Consider the following 26,289-nt stretch of genomic DNA (forward strand, 5'->3'; position numbering starts at 1 on the left):
ATAATAATATTATAATAATCAATAATTTTGCTCTTTATTTAGCCATCTTACATATAAAACCTTACATGTTCATAAAAATGGTGAATAACTCACCACAGGTTAATGAGAAGGGTGTGCTTGAAAGGATGCACATAACTCTGCAATGTTGGGTTGTATCGGAGAGAGTCTCAGTCTTAAATCATTTTCCACACACAGTCCGTGCCTGCTTTCAAGGAGCGGGACTCTAACCCGGAAGCGTATAAGAAATTCCGCTATGCCCTCCGACGAACCATCAAACAGGCAAAGCGTCAATACAGGACGAATCGTACTACACCGGCTCTGACGCTCGTCGGATGTGACAGGGCTTGCAAACCATTACAGACTACAAGTGGAAGCACAGCCGAGAGCTGCCCAGTGACACGAGCCTACCAGACGAGCTTAACTACTTACAAATAACACTGAAACATGCACGAGAGCACCAGCTGTTCCAGAAGACTGTGTGATCACGCTCTCCGCAGCTGATGTGAGTAAGACCTTTGTATTTGCATTTATTATGGATCCCCATTAGCCGCTGCCAAAGCGGCAGCTAAAAGATTACAATACATTCACAGATTTCACAACACACTGTGTGCCCTCAGGCCCATATTCCACCACTACCACATATCTACAGTACTAAATACATGTTTATGTATAGTGCGTATGTTACCGTGCGTGTGTGTGTATGCATGTCTGTGCCAATGTTTGTGTTGCTTCACAGTCCCCGCTGTTCCATAAGGTGTTTTTTTAATCTGTTTTTTAAATCTAATTTTACTGCCTGCATCAGTTACTTGAGGTGGAATAGAGTTCCATGTTGTCATGGCTCTATGTTGTACTGCGTGCCTCCCATAGTCTGTTCTGGACTTGGGGACTGTGAAGAGACCTCGTGGCATGTCTTGTGGGGTATGCATGGGTGTCCGAGCTGTGTGCCCGTAGTTTAGACAGACAACTCGGTGCATTCAACAAGTCAATACCTCTCATAAATAAAAGTAGTGATGAAGTCAATCTCTCCTCCACTTTCAGCCAGGAGAGATTGACATAGATATTATTAATATTAGCTCTCTGTGTACATCCAAGGGCCAGCCGTGCTGCCCTGTTCTGAGCCAATTGCAATTTTCCTAAATCCTTTTTTGTGGCACCTGACCACACGACTGAACAGTAGTCAAGGTGCAACAAAGTTAGGACCTGCCTTGCTGATAGTGTTGTTAAGGCAGAGCATCGCTTTATTATAGACAGACTTCTCCCCATCTTAGCTACTACTGCTTCAATATGTTTTGACCATGACAGTTTACAATCTAGTGTTACTCTAAGCAGTTTAGTCATCTCAACTTGCTCAATTTCCACATTATGTATTACAAGATTTACTTGAGGTTTAGTGAGTGTTTTGTGTTTTGTTTAAACAGGTCAACATTCACAAGGCCGCAGGGCCAGACAGATTACCAGGACGTGTACTGTGAGAATGCGCTGACCAACAGGCAAGTATCTTCACTGACATTTTCAACCTCTCCCTGTCCGAGTCTATAATACCAACATGTTTTAACAGACCACAAAAGTCCCTGTGCCTAAGAACACTAAGGTAAACAGCCTAAAAGACTACCAACCCGTAGCACTCACGTCTGCAGCCATGAAGTGCTTTGAAAGGCTGGTCATGGCACACATCAACACCATCATCCCATAAACCCTAGACCCACTCCAATTTGCATACCGCCCCAACAGATTCACAGATGATACAATCTCAATTGCACTCCACACTGCCCTTTCCCACCTGGACAAAATAAACACCTATGTGAGAATGCTATTCATTGACTACAGCTCGCCGTTGAACACCATAGTGCCCTCAAAGCTAATCAATAAGCTAAGGACCCTGGGACTAAACACCTCCCTCTGCAACTGGATCCTGGACTTCCTGACGGGCCGCCCCAGGTGGTAAGGGTAGGTAACAACACATCCGCCACACTGATCCTCAACACAGAGGCCACTCTGGGGTGCGTGCTCAGTCCCCTCCTGTACTCCCTGTTCATCAACGACTGCATGGCCAGGCACGACTCCAACACCATCACTAAGTTTGCCGATGACACAACAGTGGTAGGCCTGATCACCAACAACGACGAGACAGCCTATAGGGAGGTCAGAGACCTAGCCGTGTGGTGCCAGGACAACAACCTCTCCCTCAACGTGATCAAAAGAAAGCAGATGATTGTGGACTACAGGAAAAAGAGGACCGAGCACGCCCCCATTCTCATCGACAGGTCTGCTGTGGCGCAAGGTTGAGAGCTTCAAGTTCCTTGGTGTCCATGTCACCAACAAACTAACATGGTCCAAGCACACCATGACAGTCGTGAAGATTTGGCATGGGTCCTCAAATCCTCAAAAGGTTCAACAGCTGGACCAGAGAGCATCCTGACTGGTTGCATCACTGCCTGGTATGGCAACTGCTCTGGCCTCTGACCGCAAGGCATTACAGAGGGTAGTGCGAACGGCCCAGTACATCACTGGGCCCAAGCTTCCTGTCATCCAGGACCTCTATAACAGGCGGTGTCAGAGGAAGGCCCTAAAAATTGCCAAAGACTCCAGCCAACCTAGTCATAGACTGTTCTCTCTGCTACCGCACGGCAAATGGTACCGGAGTGCCAAGTCTAGGTCCAAGAAGCTTCTAAACAGCTTCTACCCCCAAGCCATAAGACTCCTGAACATCTAGTCAAATGGCTACCCAGACAATTGCAGTGCCCCCCTCACCCTCTCTTTAAACCACTGCTACTCTCGGTTGTCATCTATGCATAGTCACTGTAATAACTCTACCTACATGTACATACTACCTCAAATAACCGGTGCCCCGGCACATTGACTCTGTATCGGTACCCCCCCCCCCCCATATATAGTCTCGCAGCTGTATTTCACTGCTGCTCTTTAATTACTTGTTACTTTTATCTCTTATCTGTATTTTTTTAAACTGCATTGTTGGTTCGGGGCTCGTAAGTAAGCATTTCACTGTAAGGTCTACAGTCGTGGCCAAAAGTTTTGAGAATGACACAAATATTAATTTCCACAAAGTTTGCTGCTTCAGTGTCTTTAGATATTTTTGTCAGATGTTACTATGGAATACTGAAGTATAATTACAAGTATTTCATAAGTGTCAAAGGCTTTTATTGACAATTACATGAAGTTGATGCAAAGAGTCAATATTTGCAGTGTTGACCCTTCTTTTTCAAGACCTCTGCAATCCGCCGCTCCATCATGCTGGAAAAGGCATTGTACGTCACCAAACTGTTCCTGGACGATTGGGAGAAGTTGCTCTCGGAGGATGTGTTGGTACCATTCTTTATTCATGGCTGTGTTATTATTCAAAATTGTGAGTGAGCCCACTCCCTTGGCTGAGAAGCAACCCCACACATGAATGGTCTCAGGATGCTTTACTGTTGGCATGACACAGGACTGATGGTAGCGCTCACCTTGTCTTCTCCGGGCAAGCTTTTTTCCGGATGCCCCAAACAATCAGAAAGGGGATTCATCAGAGAAAATGACTTTACCCCAGTCCTCAGCAGTCCAATCCCTGTACCTTTTGCAGAATATCAGTCTATCCCTGATGTTTTTCCTGGCGAGAAGTGGCTTCTTTGCTGCCCTTCTTGACACCAGGCCATCCTCCAAAAGTCTTCACCTCACTGTGCGTGCAGATGCACTCACACCTGCCTGCTGCCATTCCTGAGCAAGCTCTGTACTGGTGGTGCCCCAATCACGCAGCTGAATCAACTTTAGGAGACGGTCATGGCACTTGCTGGACTTTCTTGGGAGCCCTGAAGCCTTCTTCACAACAATTGAACCGCTCTCCTTGAAGTTCTTGATGATCCGATAAATGGTTGATTTAGGTGAAATCTTACTGGTAGCAATATTCTTGCCTGTGAAGCCCTTTTTGTGCAAAGCAATGATGACGGCACGTGTTTCCTTGCAGGTAACCATGGTTGACAGAGGAAGAACAATGATTCCAAGCACCACCCTCCTTTTGAAGCTTCCAGTCTGTTATTCAAACTCAATCAGCATGACAGAGTGATCTCCAGCCTTGTCCTCGTCAACACTCACACCTGTGTTAACGAGAGAATCACTGACATGATGTCAGCTGGTCCTTTTGTGGCAGGGCTGAAATGCAGTGGAAATGTTTTTTGGGGGATTCAGTTCATTTGCATGGCAAAGAGGGACTTTGCAATTAATTGCAATTCACCTGATCACTCTTCATCACATTCTGGAGTATATACAAATTGCCATCATACAAACTGAGGCAGCAGACTTTGAAAAATTAATATTTGTGTCATTCTCAACTTTTGGCCACGACTGTACACGTTGTATTCAGCGCATGTGACTAATAAAATGTAATGTTAGTGAGGACCGAGAATCCACTCTCACATAGGAAAGTGGTTGCAAAGGGTGTCTTAACAGTGCAATTTGCCAAGGCAGGATACTCTTAGACAGCCCTATCCAGAAATCTGTCAGAGGCTTCTGATTAAATTCAATTTTCATAGAAGCGCTTGTTGCAATTTCAATGATATCGGTAAGTGGACTGGAGGCAGGACATGAAAGGGATAACAAATCCAGCTTTTTGTGTCGTCCGTTTCGGGAAAGTACCTGCGTAATTGCGCACCCAGCTCACTCAGGTGCTTCGCTATATCACATTTGACAATGTCCGAAAGCTTGAGTTCATTTGTACACAAAAAAATCCTACCATTGTGGAAAGACCTGTGTTGTCCTTGTTAAAGCAGACAGAGAAGAGCTCCAACTTCTTAATCATAGCCTCAATTTTATTCCGCATATTGAATATACTTGCGGAGTCCCTGTAATCCTAGATTCAGATCATTCAGGCAAGAAAAAACATTGCCCAGATAGGCCAGTCGTGTGAGAAGCAGTCAGACAAGTGAAAATTATGGTCAGTAAAGAAAACTAAGCTCGTCTCTCAATTTAAAAAAAACCTGTCAATACTTTGCCCCTTGATACCCAGCGCACTCTATATGTTGTAAAAGCGTTACACGGTTGCCCATATCATTTCATAATGCAGAAGATACACGAGAGTTCAGGGGCCTTGCTTTTACAAAGTTAACCATTTTCACTGTAGTGTCCAAAATGTCTTTCAAGCTGTCAGGCATTCCCTTGGAAGCAAGAGCCTCTTGGTGGATGCTGCAGTGTACCCAAGTGGTGTTGGGAGCAACTGCTGGCACGCGCATTACCACTCCACTATGTCTCCCTGTCATGGCTTTTGCGCCATCAGTACAGATATCAACACATCTTGACCACCAAAGTCCATTCGATGTCACAAAGCTGTCCAGTATTTTAAAAATATCCTCTCCTGTTGTCCTGATTTCCAGTGGTTTGCAGAAGAGGATGTCTTCCTTAATTGACCCCCCATAAACGTAACGGACATATACCAGGAGCTGTGCCAAGCCCGCCACGTCTGTTGACTCATCCAGCTGTAACGCATATAATTCACTGGCTTGTATGTGAAGCAGTAATTGTTTCAAAACATCTCCTGCCATGTCACTGATGCGTCGTGAAACAGTGCAGGTGTAGTACTGCTGGTAGCAGCATAACTACCAGTAGAGCTGGTATGTGTCTCTATGGACGTGGGCCTTACCTTTTTTTAACCATTTATCAATTTTCGAGCAAACGAAATGAGCAGCAGCGATTTTGGCTACATACAGACCGTTAGTGAAATTCCCATGAGAGAGAAACGGTTAATGTGATTGGATGTTCATTATTTGACCAGGCTACCTGTATTTGATATTGAGTCTTTATTTCGCTGAATACTAAATAGTTTAATTTTATTTTTGGGAGAGAAGCAAGGCTACTCAGGCGAGAAAAAAACCTCACCCAAATGTATAGCCCCGTTGGAAAATCTAAAATGGACTGTTTGAGAATGTGAACCACATTTGTATTTGGCGTACCTCCGACGGCATTAGGTACCCCAGGTTGGGAATAGCCAGGCTAGAGGGAGTATAGCCACAGAGATCCTATCAAATTGTCATTTTTTCTCTTGGAAGACATACCTGCAGTTGCTTAATGGTGTCCCCTCCCCTTCCGATGACCAGGCCCACTTTGCTGGCTGGGATGAGCATCTCCTGGACTGAACTGTTGCTCTCAGCCTCGCTGTGGAACCCGGGGCCGTTCCGACAGCGTTCCACTATCTGACCAAGCATTCTCTTGGCCTGCCTGGTGGAGTGCAAATGGTTACATATCAATGAATTATAGATGATGGAATGTATCATCACCGGAACCAATGAAATATTGTACTGATTGCCTACAATGACTGTCCTACAGTGTCTCAAAACTTTCTGAGTGGTCCACAATGTGCTTTGTAAACTGTATTATGCATTGTCAAAACTGTAATATAGTGGAGAGACCGTTAAATATATATATTTTTACCTAATTCCAACAGGGTTACAGTTGACACTGAGCATCTATAGACCGTAAATAAGGGGACTTCCCACATAATATGGGGCCATTAAATGCAATAGGGTCCACTCAAGACGGAAACATATTGTTATTTTCAAAATGACAAATGATGTCGACAGTAGTATACTGCTACTGAGTTTATAGAATTTAACACGTTCAACCGTCTCAATATAGAAACTCACTCAATGCTCTCAGGGGTTCCAGTGAGGGAGCAGGCTCTGTCCATCATACCTCCACTCTCTACCATGACAAACAGACATTACAGTCAGCATCATGTATAGAACAGCTGGCATACAGTTAAAGGAGTCAAGTTTTCAAGATAGATCCCAATCAGTATTGAGCAAAAACAGTCATGATAATCAATTTTGCATTGCTGACAGCGCATCAAGCTAGCTTGACAACACTCATACCATATGTTGCTGAGATATTCAATTAAAAGCAATCTGATATTGGTTATTATATCAGATGAAGGTTGGAAGTGTGTGTAGTCAGACATTATGGGACATATTGATAACTGCTTACCAGACGCAATTTGAATCTTACACCCGGACTCCAGCTGGATTCTTGTAATTTGTTCTCCTCCTCTGCCTATGACTAAAATAAATGGGAGGAGAGGAAAATAAAAGTGGGATGGGAGTGGAGAAAATAGTTCAGGTAATGTGTCAGACAAAATAAATACTAGGGCTGACCCCGTTAAGACGACTGGTTGATTGTTTGGTCGATAGGCTGATGGTTTAACAATATTTTATTTGTCGAGCAGTCGCAAATAGATTGGTGCCATGAAAGAAACCAGTCTGATTTGCGCCTGGCTTAGTGGACAAATCCATTGAGGAGGCTGCGGGGAGATGCCACAGTCCAAGAAGGGGAGTGTGGCTAAGATGCACAAGCCACGTCTCTCTCCAGAATGAGCTCTCTCCTGCCATTTCATTCACATTCATTGTGAGAAATGTTTGCCTTTGAATGTTAGTGTATCAATTCCTCATTACATATCACCAGTAGCCTACATTTACCGTTAATTCCCATAATTTCTCATCTACTTTGTTATTTGGTTAGGGTAATTTCTGTTAATGCATTCAATATATTGTTACAGTTGTTTACCGTTCTGATTTTCACAGAGTAGACACCTTGTTTGCATAGCTCACAACCTATGCTACTCTTGTGAGAAAGAAGTTTATTTCATTCGGTTTATGAGTTGTCAATTTATTCTTTGTCTTTTGTTTGGAGCGCTCCTGTCAATGGTGAGTAAGGACGCGCACCTGATTACGCATTTAGAAGTAGATGTAGGCTACCTAACCTGTGACCTGTGCACAAATGTAGGTATATAAATGTGCCCATTTGGGGATGTCTAATAGTATTTCTGATTGTATAAAAGCTGCAATATGTAACTTTTTGGGTGGCATGACCAAATTCATATAGAAATCTGTGTTATAGATCTGTCACTCATTGCAAGCAAGTCTAAGAAGCAGTAGATCTGTTTTATGTGCGCTATTTTTTTGTTTCCAGGTCTTAACTTTCGTTTTTGCATCTTTTACTTTAGGTTTTGTACACCAGCTTCAAACAGCTGAAAATACAACATTATAAATTGTTTTCCTTTCTTCTGGTTAGGCTATCTTGATCTCAGGCTCCCTCAAATAATTTGCACGTCCTCCTAAATTAATCAAACAGTGTCCTTAAAGCATAACAACAAACTCAGTACATATAGTTGATTTTATTAAAACACAGGCTGCGTCTACACATTTTAACATTTCCACCAATCAGTTGGACAAAAAACGACGACTCTCGGTCTGACATTTTTTTTTGTCAGGGACAACACTAATAAATACATCCTTTAACATAATTCAAAATAAAGCATACAAGGACAAAAACATCCCAAACCACATAGCATACCTCCCATAACATGTACTTACTGAATCCAACCATTCTATCAGGCACTTTAAAGTCTTCTGTCATGACAGCCCTAAATCACAAAAGAGTGGGGTGAAAAGAGACTAAATATATCAAATAAAAAGGCCAGCAGATGTCAAATTATTACATTCCATCACTCGATTAAACAATATGAACTACACTGAACAAAAATATAAATGCAACATGTAAAGTGCTGGTCCCATGTTTCATTAAATAAAAAATGCCAGAAATGTTCCATACGCCCAAAAAACGTATTTCTCAAAATGTGCACACATTTTCTTACCTCCCTGTTAGTGAACATTTCTCCTTTGCCAAGATAATCCTTCCACCTGACAGGTGTGGCATATCTAGATTCTGATTAAACAATATAAGGCCACTAAAATGAGCAGTTGTCACAACACAATGCCACAGATGTCAAGTTGAGGGAGCGTGCAATTGGCATGCTGACTAAAGGAATGTCCTCCAGAGTTGTTGCCAGATAATGTTCATTTCTCTACCATAAGCCGCCTCCAACATCGTTTTATAGAATTCGGCACAACATCCAACCGGCCTCAACCGGAGACTACGTGTATGGCGTCATATGGGCGAGCGGTTTGCTGATGTCAACGATGTGAACAGAGTGCCCCATGGTGGCGGTGGGGTTATGGCATGTGCAGGCATAAACTCTGGACAAAGAACACAATTGCATTTTATTGATGGCAATTTGAATACACAGAAATACCGTGATGAGATCCCGAGGCCCATTGTGAGGCCCATTTCTTTTTAAGGTATCTGTGACTAACAGATGCATATCTGTATTCCCAGTCATGTGAAATCCATAGATTAGGGCCTAATACATTTATTTCAATTGACTGATTTCCTCATATGAACTGTAACTCTGTAAAATCTTTCAAATTGTTGCATGTTGCGTTTATATTTTTGTTCAGTATCTGTAATACTTAGACTTTACTATATTTTCAAACAAAACAGTGATGCTGAGCAAAAATAATTATCTGGTATCAGTACTTCAGTGCTATCACCCTGGGGATCCAGTGTTATGTCTGTGGGTTGGATAGTAAGCTAACATGAAGTGGAGGAGGGGGAATCATCCCACAGATTTCTCAATCAATACCTATTTACAGTTGTCAATACAGCGGGTAAATTGGTGCTGGCTACAGGCTTACCTTTGATGTACCATGGCTCCCAGCTGGTTACCTACTGTGAGAGAAATAGACAAGAGCCAAACAGGGATGGGACCAGAGCCAGTTGGAGATGCAGTGGAGAGAGAAAAAGATTAGAAGTATTAACTTTATCCCCCTTTTTTACTGCCTGCGCCCATGCCAAAGAGCCCAATTGCAGGAGTTATGCGCCTGGGCAGAGGGTGAAAATGATATGAGATGGATCCGTCAATTAAAAAAAAAAAAAATCAGACACACAGCTGGATGGCATAGTAAAGTGTGTGTGCAACGCACCACCCCACTAGGAGATGAGCCTATGACAGGTATAAAGTTGGGTATGCTAGCTCAGCTAACCCCCTCCCAGTTAATAGCATATTAGACATGCCTCCCCCTGGCCAGAACCCAAAGCTAGGGGATGAAGCTTGGGACGGCACCGAGAGACCAGAGACAATAACAGGCTACAACAGGCCGAAAACAACTGACGGAGAAGCCGAGTGGGCTCTTCTGAAATGCAGCGTATCATGTTACAGCCCAGATGCGTAAAGGATACACTACCCCACTACTTTTTTATGATGACTATTAGTCTCGATAGTCTAATTGAAATGCCCATTAGTTGAATAAAACCAATAATAAAATATAGCTGCAAGCAGCAATGAACAGGGATCACAGGATGACAGAAAGGACACAAGATCAGATGGATAACTAAGCAAGCACTATCATGTAGGAACTATCTTCCTTATTTGCAATCAGTAAAGTTTAGTCTAGTGCTGTAGGTTGATTATCTTTGAATGCAGCAGGTAATCATTCTTAACGTGTTCACTTAATGTATTGAGTTTATATACCAGTTTCCCAAGTGGCACAGCAGTCTAAGGCACTGCATCTCAATGCTAGAGGCGTCACTACAGACCCTGGTTTGATTCCAGGCTGTATCACAACTAGACGTGATTGGGGAGTCCCATAGGGCAGCGCCGTCAATGTAAATAAGAATTTGTTTTTAACTGACTTTCCTAGTTAAATAAAACTTTAAAAAGTTGATAGGCCAGAGTGAATTGAATTTAAAGTGGTTTATTGAATTTAAAGTGAATTTAAAGTGCTTTATTAAATGGACACATTAATCTGATTTGTCTGTACCATGGGCCTACATATTGAATTTGGTGTTATTTGGAAACATTTTTAAGATAGATTTTCCTCTATCCTGAAGGACCTTATGGGCCAGTGAGGCAAATGTATTCCGCATGAGGAAAAATACCTACATACAAAGTTCCAAGTCTCAAACGGGGTCAAACGGGGTGACGGATATGAGGATTAAGTGAGGATTTGGCCAGGATAGGTCGTCGTTGTAAATAAGAATATGTTCTTAACTGACTTGCCTAGTTAAATAAAACAATTTTAAAAAGTTGTTAGGCCAATGTGGAGTGAATTTAAAGTGGTTTATTAAATGGACACAATCTGATTTGTCAATAACTCAGCCATCTTTTGACCAATCCCTTAGCTTTTCAAAAAACTAAATTAAGACATGTACCATGGGCCTACATTCCATTTATACCTATTGTTCATTAGAAGATGTAAAGTATTTTTAGCATATGTGCTAATATGCCTCTACTGGTATAGCGTGGCCATCTTTAAACGCATAAACTTTCGTTTCTCAAACTCTTTAGGGGCTGTTGCGATGAGTCCGAAGACCAAATTCAGAGTGATTTTGACTTTTAGTCCATGAGAAGATTTTTTATGATTATTTGAAGCATTAGCGTAACATAGTCAAAACAGTGAATTGTTAACAGTTTTCTTATTTAAGATATAAATGACAAATTTAGCATGGTTCATCATGGTATTGTCTTTGATGGCCCTAAAAAGTTCCAAGTTGATAGGCCATTGTGGAGAGGATTTACAAAGGTTTTAAATGGATATGTAAAATCAGATTCCCTGATTTATCAATAACTCATCCATCTCTTAACCAATCCCTTAGCTTTTCTCAGATTAAGTAAAGAGCTTTACAATGGGCCTAAATATATCAAATTGTCTGTTATTTGGAAACATTTCCAAGATAGAGGAAAATCTATCCTGACGGACCTTATGGGTTAGTGAGGCAAATGTGCTCCGCATGAGGAAAAACACCTACATACGAAGTTTCAAGTCTCTAGGTCAAACTGGGTGACGGATGAGGGTTTAAGTGAGACTGCTTATAACAGCAAGTTACTCAAGGCCTGTAGTTTTCATGTGCCATTTTTATTTTACCAATCTATGCTTGAATTATTTGACCATGTAAAGGAAAAAAACGAAATAAGAATTCAGATAATAAACAATAGGTATCAGCTTCGTTTAGCCTGATGAGACAAAATGATTCCACCGCTGCTCTGTCGTTCGCTACATACTTTAGTCAGACTGCCATCATTGAAATTGTTTGTGGTGATGAAGAGCATTTTACAAAACAAAGTCAGCAGCGATTGGATCGTCTCTAACCAATCAAAGTATCAAAGCCAATGATGAATTTTCAAACCGCTGTGATTTTGCTCTGGGCCAACCCATCGGTTTCTGGACAAATCAGATGGTCCCAAATGTGTATGCATTCGGTGAAGGGTCGGGGAAGTACTCAGATCCAGACTCATTGCAGAGAAAAAACTAAAGTCCATGGGCGTGGCGAAGCACTGAGTCTGGGTAGCCAGGCAAAGCTTCGCTGTGAATCTCTAATAATAAAACCGCAATTTACATTTACGTTATTTAGCAGACACTCTTATCCAGAGCGACTTACAGTAGTAGTGAGTGCATACATTTTTATACTAGTCCCCCGTGGGAATCGAACCCACAACCGTGGTGCTGCAAGTGCCATGCTCTACCAACTGAGCTACACGGGACTACAATAACATCTAACTCTGAATTTACGAACAGACAATCTGACAACGTTCTGAATTTACGAACAACCCAGAGCACACTGACGGCAATTTATGAACGCACCCTTATCTAGTTGTCAATCAAATGTATTTGGCATTGATCATTTGGGCGGGTGGGCAGGCAGGCGAGTTCCCATTCAGATTTCAAAATGTGGGTTGGGTCAAGCATGCATTGGCAGGCAAGCTGCAGAAGGATGAGCTGGCTACTATTCCCCATCATTATTCAGTACAATTTTGACGACCAACTTGCAGAAAAGGCAGGAGGGTTTATCTAATGTTTCCTCATTATATTTTAGCTATTCTAGCTCTGGCTAGCATTAGTTTCTGATCTTGTTGTTGATGAGCATTACTGAGGGAGTGATAGCCTACCTTTTCCTAGTTGTTTCGTCAATAAGACTGTAAAGTTCCCAAATGTAAGAGGACTCCCGTGGTATTTAAATATTCGCAGAAATCCGTTAAGGTGTATTTTGTGGCTTTTGGAAAATGCGTACTAATGATCTAAGTTGCGCTATTGCTACTGCCTGTAAACACAGAGTGCAGTTCAAAGTGAATGATTGCAGGCCTGTGTGACAATGGATTATTTGCATAAAGGCCAACTGTAGCTTTGATGGGCTATGGCGCACCGGTCTGCATAGACTCTGGTCCTTGACAAGAGATCTTTTTATTAGCTTTTATTTACTGCCGTGTCATTTAATTGCCCAAACGCACGTCCGCTTTCCCGATCCATATTGCTTCCCAAACATTCAAAGAATTTATAAAAACACAAAAATGACCATATATAAGTGCTCGCTTGTCCGAAAATGTTTTTTAAAAACTGATATTCTTCCTGGGGGAGTATATGAACAGATTTTAAAATGATTTCATGTTACTAAAACGCTGTCAGTTCCACTTTAAATCTACCTTTTCGTTAGCTTGGCTATTTAATACAGCTGAGAATTGCCAAGGACAATATGATATCATCACAATACTTAGGTGCCGATAATGATATCTATTGCGATTCTCACAATTTGATTTGTTTTGCAATTCGATACTGCGATTTTGAGAATTGATGTTCCAAATATAATGTTCACTATATGTCTGCTGCAGAGAGAGAATGAGAAAACAAGTTTTGATCAGTCAAGGAAATAGGTGCTGAAAACATGTTGGCTCACTATTTAAAAAGAAAATGGAGAACATGCTCAGGATGAAATGTTTTACAGGTCCAAAAATAATATATATACACACACATATACCTATATATACATATGTACACACATACACAGTTGAAGTCGGAAGTTTACATACACTTAGGTTGGAGTCATTAAAACTTGTTTTTCAACCACTCCACAAATGTCTTGTAAACAAACTATAGTTTTGGCAAGTCGGTTAGGACATCTACTTTGTGCATGACAAGTAATTTTTCTAACAATTGTTTACAGACAGATTATTTCACTTATAATTCACTGTATCACAATTCCAGTGGGTCACAAGTTTACATACACTAAGGTGACTGTGCCTTTAAACAGCTTGGAAAATTCCAGAAAATGATGTCATGGCTTTAGAAGATTCTGATAAGCTATTTGACATCATTTGAGTCAATTGGAGGTGTACCTGTGGATGGATTTCAAGGCGTACCTTCAAACTCAGTGCCTCTTTGCTTGACATCATGGGAAAATCAAAAGAAATCCACCAAGACCTCAGAAAAATAACTGTAGACCTCCACAAGTCTGATTCATCCTTGGGAGCAATTTCCAAATGCCTGAAGGTACCACGTTCATCTGTACAAACAATAGTATGCAAGTATAAACACCATGGGACTACGCAGCCGTCATACCGCTCAGGAAGGAGACGCGTTCTGTCTCCTAGAGATGAACGTACTTTGGTGCGAAAAGTGCAAATCAATCCCAGAACAACAGCAAAGAACCTTGTGAAGATGCTGGAGGAAACAGGTACAAAAGTACCTGCATCTACAGTAAAACGAGTCCTATATCAACATAACCTGAAAGGCCGCTCAGCAAGGAAGAAGCCACTGCTCCAAAACCACCATAAAAAAGCCAGACTACGATTTGCAACTGCACATGGGGACAAAGATCGTACTTTTTGGGGAAATGTCCTCTGGTCTGATGAAACAAAAATAGAACTGTTTGGCCATAATGACCATCGTTATGTTTAGAGGAAAAAGGGGGAAGATTGCAAGCTGAAGAACAACATCCCAACTGTGAATCACGGGGGTGGCAGCACCATGTTGTGAGGGGTGCTTTGCTGCAGGAAGGTCTGGTGCACTTCACAAAACAGATGGCATCATGAGAAGGAAAATTGTGTGGATATATTGAAGCAACTTCTCAAGACAGCCAGGAAGTTAAAGCTTGGTTGCAAATGGGTCTTCCAAATGGACAATGACCTCAAGCATACTTCCAAAGTTGTGGCAAAATGGCTTAAGGACAACAATGTCAAGGTATTGGAGTGGCCATCACAAAGCCCTGACCTCAATCCCATTGAAGGTTTGTGGGCAGAACTGAAAAAGCTTGTGCGAGCAAGGAGGCCTCGAAACCTGACTCCTGTCAGGAGGAATGGGCCAAAATTCACCCAACTTATTGTGGGAAGCTTGTGGAAGGCTACCCGAAACGTTTGACCCAAGTTAAACATTTTAAAGGCAATGCTACCAAAAACTAATTGAGTGTATGTAAACTTCTGACCCACTGGGAATGTGATGAAAGAAATAAAAGCTGAAATAAATCCTCTCTATTATTCTGACATTTCACATTCTTAAAATAAAGTGGTGATCCTAACTGACCTAAGTAAGACAGGGAATTTTTACGAGGATTAAATGTTAGGAATTGTGAAAAACTGAGTTTTTAAATGTATTTGGCTAAGTATATATATATATATATACATATATACATATATATATATATATATATATATATATATACTACATATATACATATATACATATATATATATATATATACATATATACATATATATATATATATATATATATATATATATATATATATATATATACACACACACACAGTTGAAGTCGGAAGTTTACATACACCTTATGATTTGGTCACACCTAATGTTTTTAGGTGGGTTTGTTTTGAGTTTTCAACCTAATGATGGCTCGCTTCAATGGCAGCTCTTTGGACTTCATATTGTGGGTTAAATGCAACAGATTCCAAATGCCACACTTGAAATCAACTCTTGACCTTTTCTGCTAACTTGTAAATTACTTAATGAGGGGATAACACACACCTGGCCATGGAACAGCTGAGCAGCCAATTGTCCAATTACTTTTGGTCCCTTAGAAAGGGGGGACCACATGTAAAAAATGCTGTAATTCCTACACGTTCCACCCGATTTGGATGTAAATGCTAGAGGTCGACCGATTAATCGGAATGTCCGATTAATTAGGGCCGATTTCAAGTTTTCATAACAAGTGGTAATTGGTATTTTTGAACACCGATTGTGGCCGATTTATTTTGTTATTTAACTAGGCAAGTCAGCTAAGAACACATTCTTATTTTCAATGACGGCCTAGGAATGGTGGGTTAACTTGTTCAGGGCATAACGACAGATTTTTATCTTGTCAGCTCGGTGATTCGTTTTTGCAACCTTCCGGTTACTAGTCCAACGCTCTAACCACCTGCCTTATATTGCACTCCACGAGGAGACTGCGTGGCAGGCTGACTACCTGTTACGCGAGGGCAGCAAGAAGCCAAGGTAAGTTTCTAGCTAGCATTAAACTTATCTGATTTTTTTATAAATCTTAACATAATCACTAGTTAACTACACATGGTTGATGATATTACTAGTTTATCTAGCATGTCCTGCGTTGCATATAATCGATGCGGTGCCTGTTAATTTCTCATCGAATCACAGCCTACTTCGCCAAACGGGTGATGATTTAACAAGCACTGTAGTTGCACCAATGTGTACCTAACCATAAACATCAATGCCTTTCTTTAAAATCAATACACAAGTATATATTTTTTAAACCTGCATATTTAGTTAATATTGCCTGCTAACATGAATTTCTTATAACTAGGGAAATTGTGTCACTTCTCTTGCGTTCCGTGCAAGCAGCCAGGGTATATGCAGCAGTTTGGGCCGCCTTGCTCGTTGCGAACTGTGTGAATTCCATTTATTCCTAACAAAGACTAATTAATTTGCCAGAATTGTACATAATTATGACATAACATTTAAGGTTGTACAATGTAACAGGAATATTTAGACTTAGGGATGCCATCCGTTAGATGAAATACGGAACGGTTCCGTATTTCCCTGTAAGAATAAACTTTTTGTTTTCGAAATGATAGTTTCCGGATTTGACCATATTAATGACCAAAGGCTCGTTTTTCTGTATGTTATTATAATTAAGTCTATGATTTGATATTTGATAGAGCAGTCTAATTGAGCGATGGTAGGCAGCAGAAGGCTCGTAAGCGTTCATTCAAACAGCGCTTTCGTGCGTTTGCCAGCAGCCCTTCGCTGTGCTTCAAGCATTGAGCTGTTTATGACTTCAAGCCTGTCAACTCGCGAGATTAGGCTGGTGTAACCGATGTGAAATGGCTAGCTAGTTAGCGGGGTGCGTGCTAATAGCGTTTCAAACGTCACTCGCTCTGAGACTTGGAGTAGTTGTTCCCCTTGCTCTGCAAGGGCCGCAGCTTTTGTGGAGCAACGGGTAACGATGCTTCGAGGGTGGCTGTTGTCGATGTGTTCCTGGTTCGAGCCCAGGTAGGAGCGAGCAGAGGGACGGAAGCTATACTGTTACACTGGCAATACTAAAGTGCCTATAAAAGAACATCCAATAGTCAAGGTTATATGAAATACAATTTTTTTTTACATTTACATTTTAGTCATTTAGCAGACGCTCTTATCCAGAGCGACTTACAGTAGTGAATGCATACATTTCATTTCATGCATTTGTTTTTGTACTGGCCCCCCGTGGGAATCAAACCCACAACCCTGGCGTTGCACATACTATGCTGGCGTTGCAAACACCATGCTCTACCAACTGAGCCACAGGGAAGGCCAAATGGTATAGAGAGAACTAGTCCTATAATTCCTATAATAACCACAACCTAAAACTTCGTACCTGGGAATATTGAAGACTCATGTTAAAAGGAACCACCAGCTTTCATATGTTCTCATGTTCTGAGCAAGGAACTTAAACGTTAGCTTTTTTACATGACACATATTGCACTTTTACTTTCTTCTCCAACACTTTGTTTTGTATTATTTAAACCAAATTGAACATGTTTCATTATTTATTTGAGGCTAAATTGATTTTATTGATGTATTATATGAAGTTAAAATAAGTGTTCATTCAGTATTGTTGTAATTGTCATTATTACAAATTAAAATTAAAAAAAATCGGTATGGCCTTTTTTTCGTCCTCCAATAACCGGTATCGGTGTTGAAATATCAATCGGTCGACCCCTAGTAAATACCAACAAATTATTCATCATTTAATTTCAACTCCAATATGCTGTGGTAGAGAGCTAAAATAATAATTTGGTCAATGTCCAAATATTTATGGACATGACTGCATATTTCAGATAATTCAAAAGTATCCATCCTTTGCCTTGACAGCTTTGCACACACGTGGCACTCTCTCAAACAAGTTCATGAGGAATGCTTTTCCATAAGCCTTGAAGGAGTTCCCACATATGCTGAGCACTTGTTGGCAGCTTTTCCTTCACTCTGCGATCTAACTTATCCCAAACCATGTCAATTTGGTTGAGGTCGGTGATTGCGGAGGCCAGGTCATCTGATGCAGCACTCGATCACTCTCCTTCTTGGTCAAATAGCCCTTACACAGCCTGGAGGTGTGTTATGGGTCATTGTCCTGTTGAAAAACAATGATAGCCCCACTAAGCACAAACCAGATGGGATGGCGTATCGCTGCAGAATGCTGTGGTAGCCATGCTGGTTAAGTGTGCCTTGAATTCTAAATCAATCACAGACAGTGTCACCAGCAAAGCACCCCCACACCACCTCCTCCATGCTTCACGGTGGGAACCACACATGCAGAGATCACCCGTTCACCTAATCTGCATCTCACAAAGACATGGCGATTGGAACCAAAAATCTCAAATTTGGACTCATCAGACCAAAGGACAGATGTCCACCGGTCTAATGTCCATTGCTCATGTTTCTTGGCCCAGGCAAGTCTCTTCTTCTTATTGGTGTTCTTTAGTAGTTGTTTCTTTGCAGTGATTCGACCATGAAGGCCTGATTCTCCTCTGAACAGTTGATGTTGAGATGTGTTTGTTACTTGAACTCTGTGAAGCATTTATTTGGGCTAAAATTTCTGAGTCTGGAAACTCTAACTTATCCTCTGCAGCAGACTCTGCAGGTCTTCTTTTCCTGTGGCAGTCATCATGAGAACAAGTTTCATCATAGCGCTTGATGGTTTTTGCGACTGCATTTGAGAAACTTTAGTTCTTGAAATTTTCAGCATTGACTGGCCTTCAAGTATTAAAGTAATGATGGACTGTCATTTCTCTTTGCTTATTTGAGCTGTTCTTCCCATAATATAACTTGGTCTTTTACCAGACAGCCCTATCGGCTGTATACCAGCCCTACCTTGTCACAACACAACTGATTGGCTCAAACGCATTAAGGAAATAAATTCCACAAATTAACTTAACAAGGCACACCTGTTAATTGAATTGCATTCCAGGTGAGTACCTCATGAAGCTGGATGAGAGAATTCCAAGTGTGCAAAGCTGTCATCAAGGCAAAGGGTAGCTATTTTGAAGAATCTCAAATATGTTTTGATTTATAAAACACTTTATTGGTTACTACATGATTCCATATAAGTTATTTCATAGTTTTGATGGCTTCACTATTATTCTGCAATGAAGAAAATAGTAAAAAAATAAAAACCCTGGAATGAGAAGGTGTGTCCAAACTTTAGACTAGCACTGTACGTTGAAACAGAACTCAAAATTCTAAAGTAGAATAAAAACATTTTAAACTGAGGTAAACCTTAAAACTTGGACTTGAACATTTCTGTTCCAAAATATTGAAAGCTTTTACTATTGGCTTTTATGGTATGTGTTTAGAAAATTGTTACAATAACCTACAAAACGTTCATGAACTCGTATGGAGGTAAGAAGATTAAAACATTGTGAAAACCATAGGAAACTATCCCTTTAAATCGTCGGCGGGAGAGAAATGGACGTTACCTCCGTCTTCCACTGAACGCTTCTGGCCCCCATAGCCATACATGGAGGGGTCTACAATCTGCTCATTCCCCATCTTTGCTGCCATCTGAAAAGGTGAGAAAAATAATAATAATTACTTCACAGATTTTCTATACAACAGTTCATCCATTCATTGTATCCATTGTTGAATCTCACGTAAATGGCTAATTACATTACGTTTTCCCAAATTGCTAGTGCTATGACCACATTACATTTGAGTCACATACAGGCGCAATTTGGGTTAAATGGATACTTCAGGATTTTGGCAATGTACCTTTATCTACTACCCCCAGAGTCAGATGAACTCGTGGATATAATTTTTATGACTCCGTGTCTAGTATGAAGGAAGTTAAAAGGTAGTTTCACGATCGAACGCAAACTAGTAGATACCCATAGACTTCCAGTCATTGCTCTAACGCTAGTTAGCATTTGTTCTTTAAACTACCTAATTTCCTTTTTACTGGACACTTTTTTTTTTTTTTTTTTACTTTCGACCAATCGATTATATAGACACATCTATTGTGTTTTAATCAAATAAACTATATGCACTGAGCTTGTCTGATGCTTTAAGCGCACTGTTTGACGAAATAATAGAAGCACAAGCATTTCGCTACACTCGCATTAACATCTGAAGCACCCATTGTCTCGCTCTCCTCCCTGCTGCAGCGACCACCACAGAACATCAACAGTGTTTATTGCGCTGTCCGTGTTGCTGAAGCTGCAACATAATTACAGCCATTTCTGATAAATGAGTCTTTATAATCCAAGGTTGAAGCAAAGCAGATACACTGGTTTGTATGTAAAATCACAGAGAAGAAAAAATACTTTCTAAATAATGGGCCATTTAGTTTATTTTTGTTACTTAAGTTCTGTTACTGAAATCCCTCATTTGTTTAGGAAAAGCATTCCCGATTACCCCAACCCTTGCTCTGTTTACGTGACCCATGCACATGAACAATAGGGCCTGACCTATAGCATATCATAATCACGTCTCACATCAATAAATTGGTTATAACAAACAGATGTCTCAAGTTGAGGGTGCGTGCCATTGGCATGCTGACAGCAGGAATGTCCAACAGAGCTGTGCCAGAGAATTGAATGTTAATTTCTCTACCATAAGCCGTCACCAACATTGTTATAGAGAATTTGGCAGTACGTCCAACCGACCTCACAACCACAGACCATGTGTAATCACGCCAGCCCAGGACCTTCACATCCAGCTTCTCTTTTGTGGGGAAAAACTCATTACGATTGGCTGGGCCTGGCTCCGCAGTGGGTGGGCCTGGCTCCTAAGTGTGTGTGTGTGTGGGGGGGGGGGGGGGGGTTGTTGCATGTTGTGTTCATAATTTTGTTTAGTATAATTTGATCGTTTAGAACAATGTAAACACTAAATAAATAAGCGTACCAAAGAGTCTGTTGTAACTTTTTTGTTAAGCCTTTATTACAGCAAAGACTCAAAGCAGTTGCATTCATTCTTGAATGCAATTTCCAAAATAGAATGGTTTATTTATTGCAGGCCAGTCAAGTTCATCCACACCGATCTAGACAAACCATTTCTGTATGGACCTGCCTTTGTGCACGTGAGTATTGTCATGTTGAAACATGAACGGGCTTCATACATCTGTTACCTCAAAGTTACCAAAAATGTCATTGTATGCTATAGGTAGCTTCCCTTCAACTGGAACTAAGGGGCCTAACCCAAACCATGAAAAACAGCCCCAGACCATTCATTACTCCTCCTCCACCAAACTTTACAGTTGGCAATATGCATTCGGGCAGGTAGCAACATGGTCTAGGAAAAGGCGCCAACTGAACAGCGCACAGATGTGTTTCAGAACCGTGAACAGCGACCACTATCCAACGCAGGAGAAAGTGCATTTGTTATGAAATAATATAATTGTTATTAGCGATGCACCATTGTTCTTAGGTAAAATAACCATATACAACTTCAGCAGCACATGTCTTAAAGTGATGGCCTGTGCCATCCCCACAGCCTCCACAACGTATTAGTCCACTCAGACAGGCACGAATCAGACAGGTGTCTTAGAAGAAACAAAAATGTTAGACATAAAAATGATATCCACAACTTCTCCGGCCTCTAGGGAAATAGATAAAGGGTCTCGTTGACAAAATCCCAAAATATGCCTGTAAGTGCCTTTGCTCAAGGGAACGTCGACAGATTTTTCACCTGGATGGCTTGGGGATTCAAAACAGTGACCCTTTGGTTACTGGTCTTATGCTCTTAACCGCTAGGCTACCTGCCGCCCCACACGTCAAGCAAATTCAATATCTGTAGGTCAAAAGCACCATGAGAGCTAGGGCCACCATCTGCTGAATAACAACAATACGCAGTTGACACAGACTCACCGGCAACTGAAATGTCTAAACCAGTGGTAACCAACTTTTATTTTTTACATGACTACAAAAACATTAACCTAATAAAAACTATTTGTAGGAATGAGTTTTGTGAGGTAGGCCAAATACATTGTCATAGCATATTACCTGACAATATTGTTCTTCTCTGACCATATTATATTTCAGAAATCAAGCTTTGATTTAAAAAAACAAAATCAGTTGGTGTAGCACTTGCGAGGCAAAGCTGAGCATAGATTTGAAATATTTGCCTTTTTATTTTACTGGACTGATGTTACCAGCTTGATGGTCATGGTGCTTTCAAGACAACTGGGAACACGGGGGGAAGAAGAAAAAAAAATGAGATCAAATGCTAACTTCAGGTAGGAAAGTCGGAGCTCTAGAAATAGGCATGATTTTTCATGTTGCATAACCGTTAAAAACAGTTTCCCCCAGTTGGATCTAGTCCCCCCGCCCCTGAACTTTGAGTTGCCTATGTATGCGGATTAAATTCTACCATTCTCCTTCCAAATAAATTCTTGTCAACTCTTGAGATGATTTTGAATCTTTCAGGGGCCAAGTTATCACCTCTCCATGAGTTTTGGGGCTAAAGAGTTAGTTGTTTAGCATTCTGTCAAACAATGTAATAGATGGGTCAATCAATCAAAACTAAATAATGTATATTTTGCATGAGGGAGCACTGTAATATCGGATTTGGCCAGGATAGGCTGTCATTGTAAATAATAATTTGTTCTTAACTGACTTGCCTAGTTAAATACAAGTTACGTTTTTTTTTTTTTTTTATCCCTAACCTTTATGTAGATCAAACAATAGCCACGTTAGTTATAGTAGCTAGCTAGTAAAAATATGTTTTGCTCATCCCGAAAGACACCTTTGTTTTATAATGTAAAACATAACAGTACTGAATTAACCTACTCCCTAATCGGGATCCTAACTAGACACCGCCCCCCCCCCCCCCCCCCAAGTGTATATCTGGGGCTTGCCAGTTACATAATGGAGCTACAAACTTTGACACTGTCTCAACAGGGGAGGGAGGGGCAATTGGATCAATGTTGTCTACCTACAACTGGGAAACAAAAAGATATATGTTTAAAAACGAGTGGGTGGGTTTGGAACCTTTGACCACTTGTCACAGATTGTTATGGGTTTCAACCCCAGAACTTCAGTGACTGAACAACAGGTTGCATGTGGACACGTGTAGAAAACGTAGCTAGCTAGTTAGCTACCTAGCTGGATTAACGAAGTCACTTGAAGACTTTAACACGGTTAACTACATAAAAACATTGTTTCCTGTCGTGCCCTGTTGTATCCAAAATGAACAAGCACGAGTATGCATTGCGAACTCGAAACTATTGTGGTTGTCAACTAGCTTAGCATGCCAGTTAGCCGGCTAGGTAACATTAGCTGACTAGCTAGTGTGTTTTTCCATGAGCGCATAGCACAAACGGGTGATGGGCGAGTTAAAATAAGTGTTTTCGTCGTTTAAAAGGCTTAGTTCAAAATCAATCGATTTCTTTGCGAGTGTTTACACTGTTATTACCTGTCGAGCCCGATGTAAAGCGTCGGCGAAGCCGTCAGCTTTCATTCCGGGCTGAGCCACGGAGGCCTGTCCCTGCACCAACTCCGCCATCATCATCATCATCCCCAGACTTCTCAGCTGTTGTTTGAACAATCTGCTTCCGCGTTCGGTCACGTGGAAAAGCACTGCAAGGTTGTCACTAGTTACCACAGCCACAAAGTCAAAAGGCTATATTAAAGACAGCACAGTATGAAGATAGTCTAAAACTGCTTCTCCAATAGAAATCCCAGATTACACTTGTAGGCGATGTCATGGCGCGACCTTGGGTAGGAAAATGTACGCGCAGAAACACGTAATGGGGTCTAACATTTGTCTCACATCGAATTGCGCATGTGCAGGCAGTCAAACCACTAACGCCTTTGATATAGTTATTTTATACAAAAACACGTCACTTTCACGAGGTTGTAGAAATAACATGTTCAACTACTGAAGACATTGGCTCGAATCTAGGTTGTGCCTTTAGAATTTGAGAAAATTAACAACTAAGGAAGAATGTTTCACTTCTCTAAGCCCAAACAACAGCTTGGTCTGACTTGCAAAGCGCTCCAGAAAGCCTCGAAACAGATATTTCACCTGTTGCATAAACGTGAAGCATCCAGTTGGCGTTTCCACTCACTACCAAATATGGTGATGAGCGGAAGCCCAGTGGCCGGCAATGGGAGAAGATGGATTTTGGCAGATATTCTGCAAATGTTCTCATCGATAAAACATTTGATCTCCATTCAGTTCTCTATTTCCAAAACTATAATCTGTAACAGGCAGAGTGTACTGAAGTTTGTAGATTGTGTTGTTTAGAAGGAGAACAAGAGCGAAATGAGACATTGCACACGCTTGCTTCACAGAGTAGGCGTTCCCTAATTGAAATATGCAATAATTAGCTAGAACGCGCCAATAGGATCTTCCTAGCTCGTTCTTGTCTCTGCCCACCTCTTCGCTTCTTCTGCCCACTGATTAATTTGCTCCCATTGGAAAGTAAAGGCTCTGAAGGAGATGACCGCCGTTTTATGATCCCATAACCAATTGTGCTATTGTGTATGTTTTTTTTTGCATTATTTGTAACTTATTTTGTACATAATGTTTTTGCCACTGTATCTTATGACCGAAAAGAGCTTCTTTATATCAGGGCAGCGATTACTCACCCCGTACTGGAGGAATTTTTCTTCTTCAACAAGTCGAATGGGAAGGATTTACTCCAGACACCCGACAAGGCCCTCATCCCCGTCATTCGCAGGAGGAAAAGACGGAGGTATCGTGGACGACGGTCCGGGTGCCCTGTAAGGATCCGTCGCCGAGAGGGTAATCTACCTTTACCATCGGTCCTATTAGCCAATTTACAATCAATCAATAATAAAATAGATGAACTACGAGCACGTATATCCTACCAATGGGACATTCAAAATGATAATATATTGGGCAATATGACGATATATATCGTGTGACGATAGAAAAACTTCTATCATTTCATATTATGCTCTATCGTTTATTTCGTTGTGTTGCAAATTACACTTTTCGGCAATATTTTTTGTCAATTGGACGACGCTTTGCATTCGTGTGGAAGGAAATTTGCAACACAAACAAACATGGAGAAGAGTGAATGTGACACAGAGCACGGAGACACGGAGCTCGTACCTAAAAGAGAGGCTACTTCAGTCGCATGGACGTGGTTTGGGTATGAAAAGTCTGACACGGACCAGAAAACCGTCTTCTGCAAAATATGCCGCAGGCCGGTCCCGACAACAGGCCCAAACACCACTAACCTCTTTTACCCCCTACGCAAGAATCATGTGAAACAGTACGGGGAGAGTCTACGGATGAAATCCCAAAAAGTACAGTTGAGTGCTCAAAACAAACCCCCGACTCAGAAGTTGCAAGATGCTTTTGCCCGTGACACACCATACGGCAAAGAATCACGAAGATGGAAGGAGATAACTGCTGCTGTTACAACTTACATCTGCAAAGACATTGCCCCAATTTACACGGTCAAGAAATGGTTTTTTTGTGAGTTGGTACCAAATACAAATTGATATGCCCCCCCCCCCCCAAAAAAAAAGAATATATATATATAAATGTATTTTAGGCCAACATTTATTTTGTTTGCAACTATATTTGAAGTGTTTTCTATTTACCTTTTTAGATTTTATACGTTAACATTTTTAATTTTGTCACATGCTTAATTGAACATTTGCACAAGGGTTCTAAATAAAATGAGAAATAATGAAATATGAGTAAGTACCTTTTATTTGTTGAGTATAATTCCAAATGTAATAAGAAATAGGCCTTTACATGTGGTCATTTTATATAAACAATTTATTCGTTGAATTTACAGAAAATGTGCTATATTGTGATATGTATCATTATTGGGATATGAAATGACCTATATCGGGATATGAGATTTTGGCCATATCGCCGAGCCCTATAATATATCAAATCAAATCAAAGTTTATTTGTCACGTGTGCTGTATACAACAGGTGTAGATCTTACAGTGAAATGCTTACTTACAGGCTCTAACCAATAGTGCAAAAAAGGTATTAGGTGAACAATAGGTAGGTAAAGAAATAAAAAGACAGGCTATGTACAGTAGCGAGGCTATAGAAGTAGCGAGGCTACATACAGACACCGGTTAGTCAGGCTGATTGAGGTAGTATGTACATGTAGATATGGTTAAAGTGACTGTGCATATATGATGAACAGGGAGTAGCAGTAGCGTAAAAGAGGAGTTGGCGAGTGGTGGGTGGGACAC

The 26,289-nt window shown here is 41.0% G+C and overlaps 1 protein-coding gene across 6 annotated transcripts in view; it reads right to left on the reverse strand.

Moving 5' to 3' along the window:
• Window positions 1-23,812, reverse strand: part of LOC100196681 (far upstream element-binding protein 3) — a 131,014-nt gene extending 107,202 nt beyond the window's left edge. For 5 of the 6 annotated variants that reach the window (XM_014191992.3, XM_014191990.3, XM_014191994.3 and 2 more), the window contains exons 1-7: window positions 23,510-23,812; window positions 19,579-19,663; window positions 9,516-9,549; window positions 8,355-8,404; window positions 6,970-7,041; window positions 6,630-6,687; window positions 6,042-6,204 (exon numbers count right to left, since the gene is read on the reverse strand). In XM_014191992.3, the coding sequence (XP_014047467.1) occupies window positions 6,042-6,204; window positions 6,630-6,687; window positions 6,970-7,041; window positions 8,355-8,404; window positions 9,516-9,549; window positions 19,579-19,663; window positions 23,510-23,611 (564 nt within the window). In that variant the 5' untranslated portion in view covers window positions 23,612-23,812. The remainder of the gene's footprint in view (window positions 1-6,041; window positions 6,205-6,629; window positions 6,688-6,969; window positions 7,042-8,354; window positions 8,405-9,515; window positions 9,550-19,578; window positions 19,664-23,509) is intronic. The other variant, XM_045714895.2, reaches the window with a different exon arrangement.
• Window positions 23,813-26,289: the final 2,477 nt, after the last annotated feature.

The sequence above is a fragment of the Salmo salar genome, chromosome 03 (genome assembly GCF_965601325.2).
Source record: "Salmo salar chromosome 03, fSalSal1, whole genome shotgun sequence".
In the NCBI taxonomy this organism is placed as follows: domain Eukaryota; kingdom Metazoa; phylum Chordata; class Actinopteri; order Salmoniformes; family Salmonidae; genus Salmo; species Salmo salar.